Source organism: Pristiophorus japonicus, unplaced genomic scaffold (assembly GCF_044704955.1).
Source record: "Pristiophorus japonicus isolate sPriJap1 unplaced genomic scaffold, sPriJap1.hap1 HAP1_SCAFFOLD_1702, whole genome shotgun sequence".
NCBI lineage: Eukaryota > Metazoa > Chordata > Chondrichthyes > Pristiophoridae > Pristiophorus > Pristiophorus japonicus.
In genome coordinates, this window is record NW_027251386.1 from 15,375 (window position 1) to 41,516 (window position 26,142).

At 46.8% G+C, this 26,142-nt stretch overlaps 1 protein-coding gene across 1 annotated transcript in view; it reads right to left on the reverse strand.

Moving 5' to 3' along the window:
• The window catches only part of LOC139243497 (suppressor of tumorigenicity 14 protein homolog), a gene marked incomplete at its 3' end in the record, with an annotated part of 43,734 nt that overhangs the window by 12,508 nt on the left and 5,084 nt on the right, over positions 1–26,142 (reverse strand). Inside the window, exons 2-3 of the mRNA XM_070870778.1 lie at positions 5,993–6,152; positions 314–444 (exon numbers count right to left, since the gene is read on the reverse strand). Of these exons, the coding sequence (XP_070726879.1) occupies positions 314–444; positions 5,993–6,152 (291 nt within the window). The remainder of the gene's footprint in view (positions 1–313; positions 445–5,992; positions 6,153–26,142) is intronic.

Sequence of the window (26,142 nt, forward strand, 5' to 3'; positions counted from 1 at the left end):
TCCTTGTGGACAAGAACCAGGCAGGTATATGCAGAGGCACTTTACTCTGTATCTAACCCGTGCTGTACCTTTCCTGGGAGTGTTTGATGGGGACAGTGTAGAGGGAGCTTTACTCTGTATCGAACCCCGTGCTGTACCTGCCCTGGGAGTGTTTGATGGGGACAGTGTAGAGGGAGCTTTACTCTGTATCTAACCCCGTGCTGTACTTGCCCTGGGAATGTTTGATGGGGACAGTGAAGAGGGAGCTTTACTCTCTATCTAACACGTGCTGTACCTGCCCTGGGAGTATTTGATGGGATAAGCACAAACTCACCATTTGCTCCACTGTAGCTGCGAGAGCCTGAAATTCTTTAGACTCGGAGTCCTCCAGAGTCTCAACAAACTTCTTGTTGGTGATGGTAAGGTAGCCATTGTACATTTTCTTGATTCGATTATCTGGCCGAACTAGGAGATCAAAACCATAGTTAACAAGAAGAACGGTTCTCATTCAGGATTTGTCCAGCTCCTCCTATAAAAGTCTCACTCCTATACTATGGAGTGCAAAACAAATATAGCCAGGGTAGTGAGCCTTGTCTGTAATCGCACTGTTAGAAACTGAAGATGCCCGAAAATGTATAAAATTGATACGAATGTATAAAACATACGAATGCTGTGTTTTAAATCATTGTTTAAAACTGGAGACTAAGTGTCTACTCAGAATGCTTTGAAATGCTAATGTCTTGGTACCCTGGTGAGATGTGACAGCATTCTGCACTATGACAACCATTATCTGTGGTTTATAGTTAAAACTTCAGTTTTGTTGTGTATCTTTAAGACAATTTGTTATAGAAAGACTTAGAATGGATGGAATTTGAGAGTTAACAAACATGTTGCTACGTCATAAAAGAGATAACGATTCTAAAGTGAGCACTTTTCTGGTTTGGCCTCATTGGATCAAAGGAGAGGATAGGGACGAGAAAGATGGAACGATTTCCACAGGAAGATTAGTGTAAACATCTTCAGGGCGGGCTTTCTTTTGAGAATCAAGACAAAGAACTAGAAGCCTTATTCGATATTAAGTTTTTAGGGAAATCTCTTTCGGTCAAAAGGTCAGTACCACCCCTAAAAATGGAACAAAAGGCAGTCTTCCTCAAGGTTGCGCTTAGACAGTGTGAGGGGAGAATGAAACAGAAGTCAAGCTGGTCAAACACTCGAGTGATCCCACGCCGAAGGAAGCTCTAGACAGAGAAAAAGAGACTGCAAGCCAGAGAGCTGCTCACGTGTGCCAACCGTTTCTCCGATCGGCATCGATATCAACTACCTGTTCCGGTTATATGTTTTTGCTGTATTACTAATGTGTTATATTCTGTCTTAAATTCTGATTAATCACAAGATACCCATCAGATTAGTTTACAGTCGATCCTGATTATTAAAGTGACCAGAGATAGTCTTAAACGTGGCTATTTCTTACAACACATGTCGAAGCGGGCTGCGCCCTGGCTAGCCCAGTCATGGCGCACTGTGCCCTAGCTAGCCCAGTCATGGCACACTGTGCCCTGGCTAGCCCAGTCATGGCGCACTGTGCCCTAGCTAGCCCAGTCATGGCGCACTGTGCCCTAGCTAGCCCAGTCATGGCGCACTGTGCCCTGGCTAGCTCTGTCTAGAAACATGGAAAAATAGGTGCAGGAGTAGGCCATTCGGCCCTTCAAGCCTGCACCGCCATTCAATAAGATCATGGCTGATTATTCCTTCAGTACCCCTTTCCTGCTTTCTCTCCATACCCCTTGATCCCGTTAGCCGTAAGAGCCATATCTAACTCCCTCTTGAATATATCCAGTGAACTGGCATCAACAACTCTCTGCGATCGGGAATTCTACAGGTTAACAACTCAGTGAAGAAGTTCCTCCTCGTCTCAGTCCTAAATGGCCCACCCCTTATCCTACGACTATGTCCCCTGGTTCTGGACTTCCCCAACATCGGGAACATTCTTCCCGCATCTAACCTGTCCAGTCCCATCAGAATCTTATACGTTTCAATGAGATCCCCTCTCATCCTTCTAAACTCCAGTGAATAAAGGCCCATTTGATCCAGTCTCTCCTCATATGACAGTCCAGCCATCCCTGGAATCAGTCTGGTGAACCTTCGCTGCACTCCCTCAATAGCAAGAACGTCCTTCCTCAGACTAGGAGACCAAAACTGAACTCAATATTCCAGGTGAGGCCTCACTAAGGCTCTGTACAACTGCAGTAAGTCCTCCCTGCTTCTATATTCAAATCCTCTAGTTATGACGGCTAACATACCATTTGCCTTCTTCACCGTCTGCTGTACCTGCATGCCAACTTTCAATGACTGATGAACCATGACACCCAGGTCTCGTTGACCTTCCTAATCTGCCGCCATTCAGATAATATTTGTGTTTGTGTTTGCCTTTGTGTTTTTGCCCCCAAAATGGATAACCTCACATTTATCCACATTATACTGCATCTGCCATGCATTTGCCCGCTCACCTAACCTGTCCAAGTCACCCTGCAGCCTCTTAGTGTCCTCCTCATAGCTCACTCCACGACCCAGCTTAGTGTCATCTGCAAACTTGGAGATATTACACTCAATTCCTTCATCCAAATCGTTAATGTATATTGTAAAGAGCTGGGGTCCCAGCACTGAGCCCTGCGGCACTCCACTAGTCACTGCCTGCCATTCTGAAAAGAACCCGTTTATCCCGACTCTCTGCTTCCTGTCTGCCAACCAGTTACCTATCCACGTCAATACATTACCCCCAATACCATGTGCTTTGATTTTGCACACCAATCTCTTGTGCGGGACCTTGTCAAAAGCCTTCTGAAATGCCAAATACACCACATCCACTGGTTCTCCCTTGTCCACTCTGCGAGTTACATCCTCAAAAAATTCCAGAAGATTCATCAAGCATGATTTCCCCTTCATAAATCCATGCTGACTTGATCCGATCCTGTCAGCGCTTTCCAAATGCGCTGCTATTTCATCCTTCATGATCGATTCCAACATTTTCCCCACTACTGATGTCAAGCTAACCAGTCTATAATTACCCGTTTTCTCTCTCCCTCATTTTTTTAAAAAGGGGTGCTACATTAGCTACCCTCCAGTCCATGGGAACTGATCCAGAATCGATAGACTGATGGAAAATCATCACCAATGCATCCACTATTTCTAGGGCTACTTCCTTGAGCACTCTGGGATGCAGACTATCAGGCCCCGGGGATTTATCGGCCTTCAATCCCATCAATTTCCCCAACACAATTTCCCGCCTAATAAGGATATCCTTCAGTTCCTCCTTCTTACTAGACCCACTGTCCCCGAGTACCTTCGGAAGGTTATTTGTATCTTCCTTCGAAGACAGAACCGAAGTATTGGTTCAATTGATCTGCCATTTCTTTGTTCCCCATTATAATTTCACCTGAATCCGACTGCAAGGGACCTACGTTTGTCTTTACTAATCTTTTTCTCTTCACATATTTCTAGAAGCTTTTGCAGTCAGTTTTTATGTTCCCTGCAAGCTTCCTCTCGTACTCTTATTTTCCCCCTCTTAATTAAACCCTTAGTCCTCCTTTGTTAAATTCTAAATTTCTCCCAGTCCTCAGGTTTGTTGCTTTTTCTAGCCAATATATATGCCTCTTCCTTGGCTTTAACACTATCCTTAATTTCCTTTGTTAGCCATGGTTGAGCCACCTTCCCAGTTTTATTTTTACTCCAGACAGTGATGTACATTTGCTGAAGTTCATCCATGTGATCTTTAAATGTTTGCCATTGCTTATCCACCGTCAAACCTTTAAGTATCGTTTGCCAGTCTAATCTAGCCAATTCACGCCTCATACCGCCGAAGTTACCTTTCCTTAAGTTCAGGACCCGAGCTTCCAAATTAACTTTGTCACTCTCCATCTTAGTAAAGAATTCTACCATATTATGGTCACTTCCCCCCCCCCCCCCCAAGGGGCCTCGCACAACAAGATTGCTACTTAGTCCCTTCTCATTACACAATACCCAGCTCCCTGGTTGGTTCCTCGACATATTGGTCTAGAAAACCATCCCTAATACACTCCAGAAAATCTTCCTCCAACGCATTGCTACCAGTTAGGTTAGCCCAATCAATGTGTAGATTAAAGTCGCCCATGATTACTGCTGTACCTTTATTGCACACATCCCTTATTTCTTGTTTGATGCTGTCCCCAACCTCACTACTACTATTTGGTGGTCTGTACACAACACCCATTAGCGTTTTCTGCCCTTTGGAATTCCGCAGCTCCACCCATACCAATTCCACATCATACAGGCTAATGTCCCTCCTTACTACTGCATTAATTTCCTCTTTAACCAGCAACGCCACCCCGCCTCCTTTTCCTTTCTGTCTATCCTTCCTAAATATTGAATATCCTTGGATGTTGAGTTCCCAGCCTTGGTCACCCTGGAGCCATGTCTCCGTGATGCCAATCACATCATATCCGTTAACTGCTATTTGCGCAGTTAATTCATCCACCTTATTCCGAATACTCCTCGCATTGAGGCACAGAGCCTTCAGGCTTGTTTTTTTAAAAACACACTTTGCCTCTTTAGAATTTTGCTGTAATGTGGCCCCTGTTGTTTTTTGCCTTGGGTTTCTCTGCCCTCCACTTTTACTATTCTCCTTTCTATATTTTGCTTCTGCCTCCTTTTTATTTCCCTCTGTCTCCCTGCATAGGTTCCCATCCCCCTGCCATATTAGTTTAACTCCTCTACAACAGCACTGGCAAACACTCCCCCTAGGATATTGGTTCCGGTCCTGCCCAGGTACAGACCGTCCGGTTTGTACTGGTCCCACCTCCCCCAGAACCAGTTCCAATATCCCAGGAATTTGAATCCCTCCCTTCTGCAACAATCCTCAAGCCACGTATTCATCTGAGCTATCCTGCGATTCCTACTCTGACTAGCACGTGGCACTGGTAGCAATCCTGAGATTACTCATTTTGAGGTCCTACTTTTTAATTTAGTTCCTAGCTCCCTAAATGCGCCTCGTAGGACCTCATCCCGTTTTTTACCTATGGCATTGGTACCTATATGCACCACGACAACTGGCTGTTTCACCCTCCCTTTTCAGAATGTCCTGCACTCACTCCGAGACATCCTTGACCCTTGCACCAGGGAGGCAACATACCATTCTGGAGTCTCGGTTGCGGCCGCAGAAACACCTATCTATTCCCCTTACAATTGAATCCCCTATCACTATCGCTCTGCCACTCTTTTTCCTGCCCTCCTGTGCAGCAGAGCCAGCCACGGTGCCATGAACTTGGCTGCTGCTGCTCCCCCCTGATGAGTCATCCCCCTCAACAGTACTCAAAGCGGTGTATCTGTTTTGCAGGGGGATGACCACAGGGGGTCCCCTGCACTGCTCTTCCTGTTGGTCTTCCATTCCTATCTGGCTGTGTACCCTTTACCGGTGGTAAGAGCAACTCACTAAACGTGCTATTCAGGTCATTCTGAGCATCATGCATGCTCCAGAGTGAATCCAACCGCAGTTCCAGTTCCGCAACGCGGTTCGTCAGGAGCTGGAGGCGGATACACTTCCCGCACACGTAGTCGTCAGGGACACCGGAGGCGTCCCCAATTTCCCACATAGTACAGGAGGAGCATAACATGTGTCCGAGCTCTCCTGCCATGACTTAACCCTTAGTTACACTTAAATTGGCAACAAGAGTGCTAAATGTTACTCACTGATGTAGAAAAGAAAAAAGAAAAGCTACTTACCATTCACCAGCCAATCACTTACCCCCTTGGCTGTGACGTCACCTTTCGATTTCTTTCTACTACTTTTTGCCCTGGCTAGCTCTGTCCCGGCGCACTGCGCCCTGGCTAGCTCTGTCCCGGCGCACAGTGCTCTGGATATTTAACTGTCTTAGCACACTGCTCTGGATATTTTGCTCTCTATAATTCCACTTGCACTTTGAGAGAAATCCTCAGCTTTCTAATTGAGGGTGTAGTCCTGATCCAGTCGAGCCATACTTACAGTGAAAATGCCAAACAAGGAGCCCGATCATCAGTGACAGGAGAGCTGCCCCAATAACCAGCCCCACAATTAGCATCACGTCTCTTGGTCTCCGTTTCTCGAACTTCTTCTGGTCACTTGCTGGAAGGAACTCCATTTCCTCAGACAGGCCATTTATTTCCTGCAAAAGCCCAGAAGTTGCTGTTAAATCCTGCCGGGCTGGTGCACCACCCCACCCTGACACACAGAAACATAGAAACATCGAAAATAGGTGCAAGAGTAGGCCATTTGGTACTTCGAGCCTGCACCGCCATTCAATAAGACCATGGCTGATCATTCACCTCAGTACCCCTTTCCTGCTTTCTCGCCATACCCCTTGATGCCTTTAGCCGTAAGGGTCATATCTAACACCCTCTTGAATATATCTAACGAACTGGCATCAACAACTCTCTGCGGTAGAGAACACAACTTATCATCCCACCTTTCACAGCATGAACATGGATTTTCAAAAGTGCCACATAATAGATTTGCAAGCAAAATTGAAGACCGTGAGATTTAAGGGGCAGTGGCAGTGTGCAAACAAAACTAGCTAAGGGACACCAATTTGGGAGGGTCTAATATTGAGTAAGAATATGACAAAATCCAAGGCAATATTAATAAACTTGCAAATGGGTGTGTAATTGGCAAATTAATTTTAATATAGATAAGTGTGGGGTGGTGCATTTTGGTTGGAACATAAGAAATAGGAGGAGTGGGCCATACGGCCCCTCGAGCCTGCTCCGCCATTCAATACGATCATGGCCTCAAGTCCACGTCCCTGCCCGCTCTCCTTAACCCTTTATTCCCTTATTGTTTAAGAAACTGTCTATTTCTGTCTTAAATTTATTCAATGTCCCAGCTTCCACAGCTCTCTGAGGCAGTGAATTCCGTAGATCCACAACCCTCAGAAGAAATTTCTCCTCATCGCAGTTTTAAATGTTTGGCCCCTTATTCTAAGATCATGCCCTCTAGTTCTAGTCTCCCCTGTCAGTGGAAACATTCTCTCTGCAGCCACCTTGTCAAGCCCCCTCATAATCTTATACATTTCAATAAGATCACCCCTCATTCTTCTGAATTCCAATGAGTAGAGGCCCAACCTACTCAACCTTTCCTCAGAAGTCAACCCCCTTATGCCCAGAATCAACCTAGTGAACCTTCTCTGAACTGCCTCCAAAGCAAGTATATCTTTTCGTAAATATGGAAATCAAAACTGCATGTAGTATTCCAGGTGTGGCCTCACCAATACCCTGTACAACTGCAGCAAGACTTGCCTGCTTTTATACTCCATCCCCTTTGCAATAAAGGCAAAGATTCCATTGGCCTTCCTGATCACTTGCTGTACCTGCATACTAACCTTGTGTGTTTCATGCACGAGTACCCCCAGGTCCTGATGTACTGCGGCACTTTGCAATCTTTCTCCATTTAAATAATAACTTGCTCTTTGATTTTTTCTGCCAAAGTGCATGACCTCACACTTTCCAACATTATATCTGCCAAATGTTTGCCCACTCACGTAGCCTGTCTATGTCCTTTTGCAGATTTTCTGTGTCCACTCACACATTGCAAGGTCACATTATCCTTGAAAAATAAAAGCCTGAATGGGATCCAGGGCCACAGATTCACAAATCATTCAAAGTCGCAATGCAAGTTAATAAGGCCATAAAAAAGTAATATAAAGCCAAGGATTCATTTCCAGAGGGATTGAATTGAAAAGCAGAGAAGTTATGTAAAGCGTGTATCGAACCTTGGTTAGACTTGGAGCACTGTGCACAGTTCTGGTATCCATATTATAAAAAGATATAGAGGCACTGGAGGAGGTGCAAACACAATTTACAGGATGATACCAGAACTGGGGATATACCCATCAGTAAAGATTAAACAGGCTGGGACTCTTTCAGAAGGCTGAGGGCGACTCAATAGAAGCCTCTAAGATTATCAAAAGGTTTGATAAGGTAGATGTACAGAAGATGTTCCTACTTGTGGAGGAGAGCAAAACTAGAGTCCATCAATATACAATAGTTACTAATAAATCTAATGGGGATTGCAAGATAACCTTCTTTATCCAAAGAGTGCTGAGAAAGTGGAACTCACTACCACAAGTAGTAGTTGATGCAAATAGCAAAGATGCATTCACGGGGAAGCTAGATAAACATGTGAGAAAGGAATAGAAGGATATGTTGATAGGGTTAGATGAAGTAGAGTGAAAGGAGGCTCGTGGAGCCTAAACTCAGACACAGACCAGTTGGGCCGAATGGCCTGTTTCTGTGCTGTAAATATTATGTAATACTATGCAAAGGCAGAAAGCAAAGAGTAGCGGTGACTGGTTGTTTATCAGACTGGAGGGAAGCACACAGTGGTGTCCCAGGGGTTGGTATTAGGAACACTGCGCTTTTAGATTTATATTAATGACATGGACAGGAATAGCGGGCATCATTTCAAAGTCTGCAGATGACATGAGACTCAGAAAAGTAGTAAACAGTGAGGAGGATAGTAAGATTTCATGAGGACACAGACAGACTCGGAAATGGAGACATCCAGAAGATTAAATTTAATGCAGAGAAGTGTGGAGTGATGCATTTTGATAGGGAGAATGAGGGGGGGCAATATAATCTAAATGGTACAATTTTAAAGTTGGTGCAGATAGAGAGATCCAGGGGGTTCCCATAAACAAATCTTTGAATGTGACAGGACAAGTTGAGAAGGCGGTTTTAACAAAAGCATATGGGATCCTGGGCTTTATAAATAGAGGCAGAGGGTTCAAAAGCAAGGGACTTGTGGTAAATTTTTATAAATCATTGGTTAGGCCCCAGCTGGAGGATCGTATTCAATTCTGGGCAACACACTTTAGGAAGGATGTCAAGGCCTTGGAAAGGGTGCAGAGTAGATTTACTAGACTGGTACCAGGTTGAAACTATTTAGAAACATAGAAACATAGAAAAGAGGTGCAGGAGTAGGCCATTCGGCCCTTCAAGCCTGCACCACCATTCAATAAGATCATGGGCTGATCATTCACCTCAGTACCCCTTTCCCACTTTCTCTCCATACCCCTTGATCCCTTTAGCCATAAGGGCCATATTATTTAACTTGATATTCAAGAGGGAGTTAGAGAAGAGGGAACTATTACTCTATTGGGACTGTATTGTAGAGACTGCTGAACAGTGGGAAGGAGGCAGAGGAAAAGATGAAAAATGAGAGAAAATGCAGGGTAACGGCCAAAATAAAGTCATTGTCTAAAGATAGACGTTGGCAAGCCAGCAGGGTTTACAATGTGCCTGGATCGCTGTCCACATCAGCAGGCTGTTCATCTCAAAGGTAGACCAATTTTTTTTTTTTTTTCAAATAGTTCTTCCTCAATTGTTAAATTTCTGGTCTGACTGGAGATTGAGGAAAGGAAGTGGAGCAAGTAGGGGCGAACAATCTAGGATTTCTATTTTATTATTCATTCCTGGGATGTGGGCATTGCTGGGAAGGCCAGCATTTATTGCCCATTCCCTAATTGCCCTTGAGGTGGTGGTGGTGAGCTGCAGTCCGTGTGGTGAAGGTGCTCCCACAGTGCTGTCCGGGAGGGAGTTCTTGGATTTTGACCCAGCAACGATGAAGGAACGGCCGATATATTTCCAAGCCAGGATGGTGTGTGACTTGGAGGGGAATGTGGAGGTGGTGGTGTTCCCCATGCATCTGCTGCCCTTGTGCTTCTAGGTGGTAGAGGTCGCGGGTTTGGGAGGTGCTGCCAAAGAAGCCTTGGCGAGTTGCTGCAGTGCATCTTGTAGACAGTACACACTGCAGCCACGGTGCGCCGGTGGTGGAGGGAGTGAGTATTGAAGCTGGTGTATGGGATGCCAATCAAACGGGCTGCTTTGTCCTGGATGGTGTTGAGCTTCTTGCCTGTTGTTGGAGCTGCACTCATCCAGTGCAGCCTTCGGCCACCTGAGGAAAAGTGTGTTTGAAGACCAGGTCTTCAAATCTGCCACCAAGCTCATGGTCTGCAGGTCTGTAGTAATACCCGCCCTCCTGTGTGGCTCAGAGACATGGACCATGTACAGTAGACACCTCAAGTCGCTGGAGAAATACCACCAACAATGTCTCTGCAAGATCCTGAAAATCCCCTGGGAGGACAGACGCACCAACGTTAGCGTCCTCGACCAGGCCAACATCTCCAGCACTGAAGCACTGACCACACTTGATCAGCTCCGCTGGGCAGGCCACATTGCTCGCATGCCAGACAGGAGACTCCCAAAGCAAATACTCTACTCAACTACTTCACGGGAAACGAGCCAAAGGTGGACAGAGGAAACATTACAAGGACACTCTCAAAGCCTCCCTGATAAAGTGCAACATCCCCACTGACACCTGGAAGTCCCTGGCCAAAGGCCGCCCTAAGTGGAGGAAGTGCATCCGGGAGGGCACTGAGCACCTCGAGTCTCATTACCGAGAGCATGCAGAAAACAAGCGCAAGCAGCGGAAAGAGCATGCGGCAAACCAGTCCCACCTCTCCCCTTGTCTCAACAACTGTCTGTTCAGGGACTGTGCTTCTCGTATTGGACTGTTCAGCCACCGAAGGACTTATTTTTGGAGTGGAAGCAAGTCTTCCTCGATTCCAAGGGGCTGCCTATGATGATGATGAGTATTCCAACACACTTAAGACTTGTATCTTGTGGTGGAATGGGCTTAGGGAGTCAGGTGGTGAGATACTCGCCACAGAATACCCAGCCTCTGACCTGCTCTTGTAGCCACAGTATTTATGTGGGTGGCCCTGTTAAATTTCTGGTGACCCCTATTGGAGATTCAGTAATTGTAGTGCTGTTGAATGTCAAGTGGCAGTGGTTAGACTCTCGCTTGTTGGAGACAGTCATTGCCTGGCACTTGAGGTGCGAATGTTACTTGCCAATCATCAGCCCAAGTCTGAATGTCATCCATGTCTTGCTGCATGTGGGCATGGACTGTTTCATTATCTGCGGATGAGCAGTCATCAGAAAACATCCCCACTTCTGATCTTATGATGGAGGGAAGGCCATTGATGAAGCAGCTGAAGATGTTTGGGCCGAGGACACTGCCCTGAGGAACTCCTGAAGCAACATTATGTGGACAAGATGATTGACCAACAACCACAGCCATCTTATCCATCTTCCTTTGTGCTGGGTATGACTCCAGCCAGTGGAGCGTTTTCCCCCTGATTCCCATGGACGTCAGTTTTACTAGGGCTCCTTGATGCCACACTCTGCCAAATGCTGCCTTGATGTCGAGGGCAGTCACTCTCACCTCACCTCAGGAATTCAGCTCGTGTCCATGTTTGGACCAAGGCTGTAATGAGGTCTGGAGCAGAGTGGTCCTGGCAGGACCCAGACTGAGCATTGGTGAGCAGGTTATTGGTGAGTAAGTGCCGCTTGATAGCACTGTCGACGACAATAACCAGAACACAACCAGGATCAATATAAAAACTGAAAACAAGGGGGAACAGTCAAAAGATAAAAGGTTCTTGTGGTAAAAATCCAAGTTAAATTAGATAAAAATAAACCTTGATAAATTGAAAGAGAGAAACTGGAAAACAAGACAGCGAGTAATCCCAACCCAGTCCCAGTGCTCTAAACCCAACCCTGCACCCCCACCCCCCCCCCTACCCACCCACATCACCCACCTCTAAATCCAACCCTGCGCCCCCCCACCCCGCCATCACCCACCTCGAAGCCCAACCCTGCGCCACCCCCCCCGCCATCACCCACCTCGAAGCCCAACCCTGCGCCACCCCCCCCCGCCATCACCCACCTCTAAACCCTATGTTGCCTTGCTCTTAACCCAACTGTATTTCACAACGCAGACAGCAAAGGCCAATGCACTGAAACTTGTAAATAACTAGTGTGAGAGCATCCAACAGATACATCCTTCTCCCATTGACGGTCCACACCCAGCTCACTATAGCCCAGGCCTGTAGGGACACGCTTTAAGCAGCAGTTTGGCAACTGTGACAGATCCAACACTCACGAAACGTGTGCACTAGGACAATAATACAAAATCAAATTGTTAATGAGATAAAAAGTTTTGGCAAGCCTGAACAACTCAGGTTCACCGATTACAGTGCTTGTGGGATCCCGAACAGTAGTTGCAGTGCAGCACCAGCCGGACATCAGTTGAACAGGTTACCTCACATTGCCATCTCGCCTACCCTCCAAAGGATTGCAGTCGGGCTGCACAGCAGCAATGCCAAGGGAATCATCCGACGGCCTGTGTTGCCTGGCAACGGCAGGTGTTTGAGGTGAATCCTCAGCCTGTGGCCTTGGGGGATCTTTGAAGATTGCGTTTCCTGCAAACACTGAGACACTAGACTGGGCAATGGAGATAAGCCGGGCCGTGCGTGGAGTGCAACTCCCATCAATTTACTGTCTTACACCGGTTGGTGCTCAGTAGTGCAGCAGGATCCCAAGCCTTGCTGACACCAAACAAACCTGGCCAGGTTGCCCTCCGTGCTCACCAGCTTCTCAAGCCAAGTTCGACTGGACTGTCTGGATATAATGCAACATCGGTGTGACAATAAGGGAGCATGTGTTCGAAGATGGATTATTTATTGTATTGTGGTCACCGTATACAGAGTTAAAATTGGTTACTGCTCGCTGCCCAATGTGGCTATCGGCTGTTCCTGTGGTCCAAAGGTGGTTTTAACATGCAGTCCTTCAGTGCCCAACACCTCTCTGCATATCTTTCTGCAATCACACCTTGTTCACTGTGTCTGAACAACTCTAAGTTTCTCATAAAAAGGGGTCAAGCCATTCTGGTGATCTTTTAAATTAAAACATTTGGTTGACAACCATCTGGAGTGTGGGTGGGGCCATGATTTGGAGCATGAATTGCATTGTGGGGCTTCTCTCCTCCTTATCCAGTTCAGACATGGTATTTAAGAAGTTCTTAAAAGGTTGGTAGCGCTCAAAGTATAAAAATCATTCTAGGTTAGTGAAGGAAGCAAGGGTGAAAATTGCAGAGGCTCTGGCCAAAATCTTCCAATCCTCCTTAAAAATGGGGTTGGTGCCAGAGGGTGGAGCATCAAAAATGTTACACCCCTGTTCAAAAAAGGAGAGGGGGATAAACCCAGCAACTACAGGCCGAATGTCGGTGGTGGGGAAACTTTGAGAGACAATAATCGGAGACAAAAATAATTTGCATTTGGATGAACAATGGTTAATAAATGACAGCCAGCACGAATTTGTGAAATGCAAATCGTGTCTGACTAACTTGATTGAGTTCTTCGATTAAATAACATAGGGTTGATGACGGTAGTGCGGTCGATGTTGTGCAAATGGATTTTCAAAAGGCGTTTGATAAAGTACCACAAAATAGACAAGTTAGCAAAATCGAAGCCCATGGCATTGAACTGCAGCAGCAGTGTGGATCCAGAATTGGCCAAGAGGCAGAAAGCAGAGTAGTGGTGAACGATTGTTTTTTTAGATCGGAGGCAAGTACACAGTGGTATTCCCCAGGGGTCAGTATTAGGACCGCTGCTTTTTTTGATATATATTAATGACCTGGACTTGGGTAAAGGGAGTATAAATTAAAAGTTTGCAGAGAACATAAAATTATGAAATGTAGTCAATGGTAAGAAGGATAGTCGCAGACTTCAGGGAGACAGAGACTGGTGAAACGGGCAGACACATGGCAGATGAAATTCAATGCAGAGAAGTGTGAAGCAATGCCTTTGGGGAGGAAGAATGAAGAGAGGAAATATAAACTAGATAGTACAATTTAAAGGAGTTGCAGGAACAGAGACACCTGGGGATGTATTTACACAAATCTTTGAAGGTGGCAGGACTACTTAATAAAGCTGTTTAAAAAAAAAAGCATATGGGATCCTTGGCTTTATAGAGGCATAGAACAGAAAAGCAAGGAAGTTATGCTAAACCTTTATAAAACACAGGTTGGGCCTCAGCTGGAGTATTGCATCCAATTCAGGGCACTATATTTTAGGAACGATCTCAAGACTTCAGAGAGAGAGCAGAGGAGGGTTACTGGAATGGCAGAAAAGTTAATTGATAGATTCAAAATGATGAAGGGTTTTGACAAGAGTAAATAAGGAGAAACTGTTTCAATTGGCAGAAGGGTGAGTAAGCAGAGGACAAAAAGATAAGATAACTGGCCAAAGAACCAGAGGGGAGATGAGGAGATGTTTTTTTTAAATGCAGTAGGTTATGATGATCGGACACTAAGTTATGATGATCTGGAACACGCTGCCTGAAAGGGTGATGGAAGCAGATTCAAAAGTACTTTCAAAAGGGAATTGAAGAAATACGTGAAAAGGGAAAATTGCAGGGCTATGTGGGAATGGGAGGGGGGGGGGATCGAGTTGGATAATCCTTTCAATGCACAGGAACGATGGGCTGAATGGCCGCCTCCTGTGCTGTAACATTCTAAAATTCCATGAGATCAGTGATATAGTAGTTATTAACGCCACGCGCCACCAAATGCGCGCTCTCGACCTCTCTCTTCAGCAGCACCGACTCACTCTCTCAAAACTGTCATGGTCCACAGTTCCATTTCATCCTTCGCCTCATCCCACGCTTTAACAAAAATCATTCTTCCTTTGAGGTGTCAAGGATCGCAAGCTTTAACTCCTCTTGGATCTGGAACCTTCTTCCCCTTCCTCTGACCCCGTCCCTTCCAATCTCAGCCCTTGCTATATTTTCACAATCCCCCGTCTGACCTGAAACGATCAGCCTTCAGCGTCATCCTCTTACGCCCCAACTCAATATATTCCGAGCTGGGCTCGACACTCAGCTCTTCTTCCGTCTACTTCGACACCCCGCCCACTTCTTTGGACAGGGGGTCTTCCTCCTGCACGGTGAACCCTTTCTCCCGTCTTCAGAATTCTCATCCCACCTGGACCTCTCCCCCAGCCTCTTGGCCTCTTTCAAGATCTTTTTATTGGGAATTGCCAGTGTGACATCGGCCATCTCAATTTTCCACTCCCTTCACTCACTAATTCTCCCCCCCTCTGAACTGGCAGCACTCTGTTCTCTCAGATTTAACCCTAACCTGGTCAGTAAACCTGCTGACTAGTGTAGCACTGCTGTTAACCAACCTCTGCCTTACAGAGGCCAATTGGCAACTCTGACACCTCCTCCTGGACCAAGAGCCTACCACTGAACATCAAGCCATCGTTTCCAAGACTGTCACTGACTTCATCTTCTCTCGAGAAATTCCCTCCACGGCCTCCAACCCCATAGTCCCCTAACCCCGCACAGCCCGCTTCTGCAACAGTGACTACACTTCAAAAAGTACTTCATTGGCTGTAAAGCGCTTTGGGACATCCGGTGGTTGTGAAAGGCGCTATATAAATGCAAGTCGTCTTCTTCTACCTCCTTCCTAAGATCCACAAATAGGACTGCCCTGGTAGATCCATCATTTCAGTCTGTTCTTGCCCCATGGAACTTATTTATTCCTATCATGACAATTTTTTCTCCACTTGACCAAGTCTCTTCCCAACTACTTCCACAACTCTTTCGACACCCTCCGCCATGTTAACAGTTTCCAGGCCTCAACCATCTCCTTTTCACCCTGGACGTCCAATCCCTTAACACCTCCATCCCCTACTATGATAGCCTGAGAAATCTCAGCTTCTTCCTTGAACAGAGGCCTAACCAGTCCCCATCCACGAGCACCCTCTTCCACCTGGCTGAACTTCTCACATTGAACAACTTCTCCTTTGACTCCATTCATTTCCTCCAAATAAAAAGGTGTTGCAATGGGAACCTGTATGGGTCCTAGCTATGCCTGCCTTTTTGTGGAATATGTGGAATATTTTGTGTTCTAGTCCTAATTGAGTCCCCTGACTCACCTCTTTTTCCAGTACGCTGATGACTGGATTGGTGCTGTTTCCTGCTTTCGCCCCAAAGTGAAAAATATCAACTTTGCTTCCAATTTCCACACTTCCCTTGCCTTAATTTGGTCCATCACCGACTCTTCCCTTCCTTGACTTCTCTGTCTCCATTTCTGGGGCTAAGCTATTGAACAATATCCACCGTCAGCCCACTGACTCCCACAGCTACCTTGACTACACTTCCTGCCACTGCACTTCCTCTAAGAACTGTATTCCATTCTCCGAGTTTCTCCATCTTTGTTCTGACAACGCCACCTTCTATACCAGTGTTTCCTTAACCGAGGATTCCCCTCGAGCATGATTCACAGGGCCCTCAACCACGTCCGTTCCATTTCCTGCACCTCTGCTCTCACCCTGTCCCCTCCCTCCCAAGAACAATAGGGTTCCCCTTGTCCTCACCTTCCACCCCACCAGCCTCCCCATCCAACAGATCATCCTCCGCCATTTCTGCCTCCTCCAGCGTGATCCCACCAAAAATCACATCTTCCCCTCCCCTCCAAGCATTCCGAAGGGACCACTCCCTCCGCGACACCCTCGTCCACTCCTCAATCACCCCCTCCCCTTCCCACAGCACCTTCCCATGCAAGCGCAGGAGATGCAACACCCGCCCTTTTACCTCCTCCCTTCCCACTGTCCAGGGCCCCAAATATTCCTTCCAGGTGAAACAGCGATTTACTTGTACTTCTTGCAACTTAGTATACTGTAGTCACTGCTCACGATGTGGTCTCCTCTACACTGGGGAGATCAAGCGCAGGTTGGGTAAGCACCTTACGCAACACCTCCGTTCAATCCACAAGATTGTCCCGAGCTTCCGATCGCCTGTAATTTTAATTCTCTGTTCCACTCCCACGCTGACCTCTCTGCCCTCGGCCTCCTACACTGTCCCAACGACGTTCAACGCAAGCTCAAGGTAGAGATCGTCCCAGTAAAATCCTCTCTCATTGGTTGCCATGGCATATTGTGCTTTCGTAACTGGCTTTCGTATGTTTCATTCAACAAATCACAATTTGCTATTATCGCTGTCGAGAACAGAAGTTATTTTAATCCAAATTCTGCAAGGGCGTTTTCAGAGCGTCATCTGACTGGTTTGCCCATTTACCCGATGTTAGCCGGCCCCAGATTGTGGTTCCTAACCCGATTTCTTAGTTTCACTTTAAGCAGCTAGCTGTTGGTGTGACTGGCCTGTTTATGAGTACAGCTCCTGCACAGATCATATTACCAGTCCGCTGAAGGGCAAGGTGTGTTGGAATTTCTACACATCATTGAGGAACTATAAAAGGCTGATTGTTGACATGTGCCAATATAATCATGATTACGTCACGCTAACCCACACCAACAAATCATCCAAATGATAAATATCTCAATCAGACCAATCATAGAATTGTAGAAACTTCATCATCATCATAGATAGGCAGTCCCTCGAAATTGAGGAAGACTTGCTTCCACTCAAAGTGAGTTCTCAGGTGACTGTACAGTCCAATAGGGGAATTACAGTCTCTGTCACAGGTGGGACAGACAGTGGTTGAAGGAAAGGGTGGGTGGGGAGAAACTTACAGAAGGCGGCCATTCAGCCTGTCGTGCCTGTGAAAGTGCAGTGTGCTTTGTCCTACAGCTCCATAGAATCAGAGAAACAGCACAGTAGCTAGCGGTGCCTAAATCGCTCAACAACTTCAATCAAGCTTTAACTACATTAAACAGTGACTGCAGCTCAAAACTACATCATTGACTGTAACGCTCTTTGTGACGCCCGGGAGGTCAAAACAGCATGATATAAATGCAAGTCTTTTCTTTAACACCCACGTACAGAGAATGGTTTAGATTCATTGACCTCTGGGTTATGGGCCCAGCATCTTCCTCTACACCACTCTGCTGGAACAAACACTGCCTTAGGCATTGCCAGGCAGGGTACACAGCCGGCACCGAGACTGAAGTCAGCACCTTGCCATTATTCATAGAAAAACATAGACATAGAAAATAGGTGCAGGAGTAGGCCATTCGGCCCTTCGAGCCTGCACCGCCATTCAATGAGTTCATGGCTGAACATGCAACTTCAGTACCCCATTCCTGCTTTCTCGCCATACCCCTTGATCCCCCTAATAGTAAGGACTATATCTAACTCCTTTTTGAATATATTTAGTGAATTGGCCTCAACAACTTTCTGTGGTAGAGAATTCCACAGGTTCACCACTAACTGGGTGAAGAAGTTTCTCCTCATCTCGGTCCTAAATGGCTTACCCTTTATCCTTAGACTGTGACCCACGCCCTAACCAACTGAGCAAACTGGCCCCCCCACACAATCAGAGCAAGCAGCAGGTGATGGGATTTTAACCAATGCAAGACAGGGATGTGGCTGATTTGTTAGAAAGCACTAGCAATCCAGAGTTAGAATATATATATGTTGAATTGTCATTAGCTCATGTAAATTGGCAAGCTCTTGGTGAACAATCTGTGGTTGTGGATACTGAAGATTACTCCTGCGGAGGATTACCTGGTCCTGTGGGACAGGATGATCAGTAAACCTGAGGAACCAGTCTACTCCTGGTGTAATAAGATTGCTCTTATAAAGTTCTAAAGTTTGTGTCAGATAAAGTGTAGAACTGAATCACAGAATTGTTTTTTGATATAACACGATCACCGGCACCACACAGTCTAGATCCTGCAACCCCTCCTGCAGTGACGTGGCATGGGCCGTGTCATTTCCAGTAGTGACAGGCTGGGCTATAAACATTTCAAGCAATCACAATGTTAACCACTACAAACAAACTTTAGAACTTTATAAGAGCAATCTTATTACACCAGGAGTAGACTGGTTCCTCAGGTTTACTGATCATCCTGTCCCACAGGACCAGGGTAATCCTCCGCAGGAGTAATCTTCAGTATCCACAACCACAGATTGTTCACCAAGAGCTTGCCAATTTACATGAGCTAATGACAATTCAACATATATATATTCTAATTATTCTGCAGTCCAGCCCCTCACCGACACCGTACAGACCAGCCCCTCGCTGATACCGTACAGACCAGCTCCTCACCACTAGTCTGGACTCCAAAGGATGCTGGCTCTCTAATCGTCAAACTTCCTAGTACAACTGCATTCCTAAATGAATTGCTAATCTCATGCACTGGCACTCTCACCAAATGCTGCAGCTTACAGTACAGGTGTGTCGATCCTGGGATTAGGTTATAGCGCAGCTCAAATAAACACCATGGGAATGCCCCACAGCAAAACACTCTCTGGACTACCTCACAACACAGCCCTAAACTGACTGGGTCCAACACCATGAGCAAGCCCCGCGTACAACAGGAAAAGAACTTTCCAAATTACAAGGGCGAGGTGAAAGATGGTAAAATCTGGGATTTCGAAATCTCTGGTCAGGGAAATGTCTACAGAATTATAACCCCAGTGAGAGCCATCGCCTAGGCAACCAGACCCCCAGCAATCGCTATTACCAGGGCAACCATAACCTCTCTTAACTTTAGGATGTCTCAAAGCGCTCCACAGCCAATGAAGTACTTTTGACGTGTATTCACTGATGTAATGTAGGAAACCCAGCAGCCAATTTGCACACAGCAAGGTCCCACAAACAGCAATGTAATAATGACCCAATGTTTTTTTTTAGTGATGTAGGGTGAGGGATAAATATTGGTCAGTATACCAGGAGAACACCCCTGCTCCTCTTCGAAATAATTCCACAGGATCTTTTACATCCACCAGAAGGGGCCATGGTTTAACGGCTCATCCAAGAGACGGCACTACCGACAGTGCAGCACTCCCTCAGGATGGCACTACCGACAGCACAGGACGGCACCGAAGTGTCAAGACTGGTTCGAGTGGGGCTCGAACACATGAACTTCTGACGCGGAGGTCACCCAGCTGCCACTGTGGTCACATTACAAAACAACTTGGCCATGGGTCACAACGTAATGCCCCCCCACTGACTAGCTTACCCGAGGACCTGTAACCCCAGTGAGAACAGCAAGAACTGGGCCCAAATCAGACCAGCCGATTGAGAAGGGCAATCTTTCAGGTTGTAATATTGTCTCTTTTTCACTGACTGTTATGAAGTCTGTTCCCAGTCCATGCCCAGAAGTTCCCCATTACTCATTTTATTTAGGGCTTAGGTTACTTTCAGAGATACTGAACCCTCCCCCACAGCTTCTGAAAACATCTGCAACAAACTCATAATAATGACTCATCAGCTCAGAACCAACCCACACAGAACAAGAGTGTCAAAATCACAACCATCCCAGTGCCAGCTCCTGAATCATCACACAGGGGAGGAGCCAGGGCAAACCAAACCATGACAATCACATGTGGACTTCCACAGTGCCTGAACTTCATTGAAAATAGCTTGAACAAAAAAAGCCAGAGGCCATTCACTGAGTGGGAGATGTTAATGTGCAGGAACATTCTTGCTCACAAACTTTGAAGATGTTTTACTATTCATTCATGGGATGGCGGCGTCTTTGGCAAGGCCAGCATTTATTTCCCATCCATAATTGCCCTCGAGAATGGTGGTGAGCCGCTGCAGTCCGTGTGGTGAAGGTACTCCACAGTGCTGTGAGGGAGAGACTTTGCGATGACGAAGGAACGACGATATTTCCAAGTCAGGATGGAGTGTGACTTGGAGGGGAACGCGGAGGTGGTGGTGTTGTCCTTCTAGGTGGTAGAGGTCAAGGGATTGAGAGGTACTGTCACAGAAGCTTTGGCGAGTTGCTGCAGTGAAACTTGTAGATGGTACATGTTATGTATGCAAACATTATAACTGTGTAAGACTTGCCATCATGGGGCGCACTTGTTGGAGGCCCAAGGGTCACCTGCACACCTCATGCAAGCGAGTATAAAAGGACGTCTACCATGCTGCTTTGGCACTCTGGAATTTTATTAAAGAGACTAAGGTCACCAGTTTAAGCTCACAGTACTCAGTCTTGGAGTTATTCTAACAATTGGTGACGAGTAACAATCACAAACTTTCACGCGGTCACGAATGCCGTTGGTATTCTTGAGCAATTTGTAGAGGGTTATGATTTGGAAGCCTTCGTTGAACGTCTCGACCAGTACTTCGTGGCCAACGAGCTGAATGCGGACGATAATGCGATCAAGCACAGGGCAATTCTTCTCACCGTTTGTGGGTCTACAACATATGACCTCATCAAGCATCTACTAGCACCGACAAAATCAACGGAAAAGACTGCAGAGTTGTGTACGCTGGTTCGGGAACACCTCAAGCTGAAGGAGAGCATCTTGATGGCCAGGTATCGCTTCTATACGCACCATCACTCCGAGGGCCAGGACGTGGCGAGTTATGTCGCCGACCTGAGACGCCTTGCGGGACCTTGCGATTTTGCTGAATATTTGGGGGAAATGCTGCGGGACTTTTTCGTGCTTGGAATCGGCCACGAGGTCATTCTTCACAAGCTGCTGTCTGCTGAATCCCCAGACCTGAACAAGGCCATCACGACAGCCCAGGCTTTCATGTCCACGAACGATACTACTAAACTGATATCTTCTCAGCATCGAAGCTCACTGGCAAGTACTGTGCATAAAATAACGTCGCTAGCAGGCAGAACGGTGCATGGCAGAGTCCACACGTCGGCAGCTGCAAGATCTAGGATGACTCAGAGTCTGCCGTGGGGCGTGAACGTGAATCCATTAACACCATGCTGGCGCTGGGGGTAATCATAGAGCCCATCAATATCGATTCAAACACTACATGTGGAAAGGCTGGGAAACAAGGGGGCACCCCCAGCGAATGTGCAAACGTGTTGTGACTCACCACGTGGCAGAGTCGGCAGAAGATGGTCGATCCGAAGCAGATCACGCAGAACGAGTAAAAGAGGCAACTCAACCCGAGGCCGAGGAAGCAGTGTATGGGGTACACACCTTCACCACCAGGAGCCCTCCTATAATGCTGAAAGTAAAATTAAATGGCATTCCAGTTTCCATGGAGTTGGACACGGGGGCGAGGCAGTCAATTATGAGCCAGAAGGCTTTTGAGAAACTGTGGAGCAACAAGGCACAAAGGCCCAAACTGAGCCCAATTTATACAAAGCTGCGCACTTACACCAAAGAGCTCATACCAGTCATTGGCAGTGAGGCAGTGAAGGTATCGTACGATGGAGCTGTGCATGATGTATCACTGTGGATTGTACCAGGTGATGGCCCAATGCTGTTCGGCAGAAACTGGCTAGGAAAGATTCAATGGAACTGGGATGACATCAAAGCACAATCTTCGGTGGATGACGCCTCGTGCGCTAAAGTGCTGAGCAAATTTTCGTCAGTATTTGAACCAGGCATCGGCAACTTCACAGGCGCCAAGGTGCAGATCCATTTAGTCCCTGATGCGCGGCCTTTTCATTACAAGGCTCGAGCGATTCCATATATGATATGGGAGAAAGTCGAGATCAAACTGGACAGACTTCAATGAGAGGGAATCATATCGGCAGTAGAGTTCAACGAGTGGGCCAGTCTCATTGTTCCGGTGTTGAAAAGCAATGGCACGGTCAGAATCTGCGGAGACTATAAGGCAACGATCAACTGAGTCTCATTACAAGAACAGTATCCATTACCCAAGGTGGATGATCTGTTCTCAATGTTAGCGGGGGGAGGAAGTCGTTCACCAAACTAGATCTAACCTTCGCTTACATAACAGGAGTTGGCTGAATCTTCGAAAAGATTCACATGCATCAACACGCACAAAGAACTGTTTATATACCACAGGTGCCCTTTTGGGATTCGCTCGGCTGCTGCCATTTTCCAGAGGAACATGGAGAGTCTGCTGAAATTGGTTCCGCACACCGTCGTGTTTCAAGACGACATCCTAATCACCGGTCGTAACACCATCGAACACCTGCACAACCTGGAAGAGGTTCTAAGTCGACTAGACAGAGTGGGACTCAGGCTGAAACATTCCAAGTGTGTTTTCCTGGTGCCAGAGGTCGAATTTTTGAGGGAGAAAGATTGCAGCAGACGGCATCAGACCCACAGACTCAAAGACAAAGACAGAGGCCATCAAGAGCGCACCCACACCACAAAATGTGACGGAGCTGCGTTCGTTCCTGAGACTTCTCAATTATTTTGGTAACTTTCTACCCGGGTTGAGCATTTTGCTGGAACCATTGCACGTGTAGCTATGCAAGGGTGACGACTGGGTTTGGGGTAAATCTCAGGAGACAGCCTTTGAGAAGGCCAGAAACCTACTTTGTTCTAATAAGTTTCTTGTACTGTATGACCCTTGAAAACGTTTAGTGCTAGCTTGTGATGCATCTTTGTACGGGGTCAGGTTTGTGTTACAGCAAACCAATGTATCAGGCAACCTGCAACCGGCTGCATGTGCGTCTAGAAGTCTATCTAAGGCTGAAAGAGCCAACACTATGGTCAAGAAAGAGGCGTTAGCATGCGTATACAGGATTAAGAAAATGCACCAATACCTATGTGGACTCCAGTTCAAGCTTGAAACTGACCACAAAACGCTCATTTTACTGTTTTCAGAAAGCAAAGGTATAAACACCAATGCTTTGTCCCATATCCAAAGATGGGCATTAACATTGTTCACTTATGACTATGTCATCTGCCACAGACCAGGCAGAGAGAACTGTGCTGATGCCCTCAGTCGGCTACCATTGCCCACCACTGGGGTGGAAATGACGCAACCCGCAGGCTTGCTTCTGGTCATGGATGTTTTTGAGGGGGTCACCCGTCGCGGATCACCAGATCAGGACCTGGATTATCCTGAACCCTGTACTATCACTAGTAAAAAGTTGCGTCCACAATGGGAGCTGGTCGGCTGTTTCCGGGGAAATGCAAGATGAAATTAAGCCGTTTCACCGATGTAAAGATGAAATGTCCATCCAGTCGGATTGTCTCTTATGGGGTAGTCGCGTGGTTTTGCCAAAAAAAAGGCAGGGACCTACACAGTACCCACCTAGGCATAGTCATGATGAAGGCTATCGCCAGGTCGCACATTTGGTGGCCCGGCATTGACTCGGATTTGGAGTCATGCGTACATCAATGTAACACTTGCTCACAGTTGAGCAATGCACCAAGGGAGGCTCCACTGAGTCTGTGGTCATGGCCCTCCAAACCATGGTCCAGGATCCACATAGATTTCGCCAGTCCCTTTCGAGGAAAGTTTTTCTTAGTAGTGGGCGCTTACTCTAAATGGATTGAATGCATAATGTCATCCTGCATGTCCACTGCCACCACTGAAAGCCTCCGGGCCATGTTCGCCACCCATGGCTTGCACGACGTCCTTGTCAGTCACAATGGACCGTGTTTCACCAGCTCGGAATTCAACAAGTTTATGACCCACAATGGCATTAAGCATGTCAGGTCTGCCTCGTTTAAGCCTGCATCGAACGGGCAGTCCAAACTATCAAGCAGAGCTTGAAACACATGACGGACGGCTCCGTGCAGACCCGTTTATCTCGGTTTCTGCTCAGCTACCGGATGCGACTCCACTCGCTTACCGGGGTTCCTCCGGCGGAATTGTTAATGGAGAGCACTCAAAACCAGGCTCTCCTTAGTCCACCCGGATCTTAATGATCACATGGAAACCCGGCGTCACCAGCAAAACATGCACCACGATCGCACGGCTGTATCACATGACATGGATGTAAACGATCCTGTGTTTGTCCTTAATTACGGTCATGGTCCCAAATGGGTTGCTGGCACTGTCTTGGCCAAGGAGGGGAATAGAGTGTTTATTGTCAAACTATGTAATCGACAAACGTGTAGAAAGCATTTGGATCAGACCAAACTGCGATTTACTGACAACCAGGAACAACTTGAAGAGGACATCGTCATCGTCGATCCACCAACACACACCCAACCAGCAATCGACCTCGCCAACAATCAAGAGGATGAACACACCATGCCCAACAGTCTGGTCAGACCAGTCGCTCTGCAGTGCAGCAATGGTCCGACCAACTCACCCATGCCAGGGATCGAACTCAGGCATTCAACCAGCGAGCGAAGGGCCCCGAACCGCCTCAATTTGTCAATAACTTGTATCAAAGACTTTGGCGTGGAGGGCTGGTGGAATGATGTAATTTATATAAACATCATAACTGTGTAAGACTTGCCACCAGAGGGCGCACCTGTTGGAGACCCAAGGGTCACCTGGACACCACATGCAAGCGAGTATAAAAGGTTGTCTGCCATGCTGCTTTGGCACTCTCGAGTTTTATTAAAGAGACTAAGGTCACATCAGTTTAAGCTTACAGTACTCAGTTTTGTGGAGTTATTCTAAACATAACAGTACACACTGCAGCCACAGTGCGCCAGTGGTAGAGGGAGTGAATGTTTAAGGTGGTGGATGGGGTGCCAATCAAGCGGCTGCTTTGCCCTTCTGCAAGCTCCGTGCTTTTAAAAGTCAAATTTCAGTCAACCTAATTACTACTAAATGTTGCACCTCATCACTCCTCCAGCTCTGTTCAGCTTCAGTAGTGTCCTTTATCTTGTATTCTCAATACCAGAAACTGTACCTAAACCAAAGCCCCGCACTGAAATTTCACAAGAATCCTTCGGTAGACAGGCTTCTGAAAGAAGATTTCAGAAACTAGTTCTGAGCAACAAGCACAAAGCCTCCTTTCCAGAGTGGGTCCACTTCCCGGCCAGGTCCGCCATCACTGTCCACAACCTGCTCTATGTTGTGCAGGAGGAGCCAACAATGACAACACCAACTGGATCCTCACACAAGCCTCAAGATTTACATTACTTTCCGTACAAAAATTTGCACCATCAATATCCAGCACTATGTTTGCACGAAAATCCAAGAGGCACAGGACCTCAGTATTTGGACAAAACATAGAAACATAGAAAATAGGTGCAGGAGTTGGCTATTCAGCCCTTCAAGCCTGCACCGCCATTCAATGAGTTCATGGTTGAACATGCAACTTCAGTACCCCATTCCTGATTTCGCACCATACGCCTTGATCCCCCTAGTAGTAAGGACTACATATAACTCCTTTTTGAATATATTTAGTGAATTGGCCTCAACTACTTTCTGTGGTAGAGAATTCCACAAGTTCACCACTCTCTGGGTGAAGAAGTTTCTCCTCATCTCGGTCCTAAATGGCTTACCCCTTACCCTTAGACTGTGACCCCTGGTTCTGGACTTCCCCAACATTGGGAACATTCTTCCTGCATCTAACCTGTCTGAACCTTTTACCCACAAGGCATCACGAGCTCCAAATGACGATGATCTGGGCTCCATGAGTCAAATTATCTGCCACCTTAACACAAAACCAAACTAATTTGGGATAGATTGGT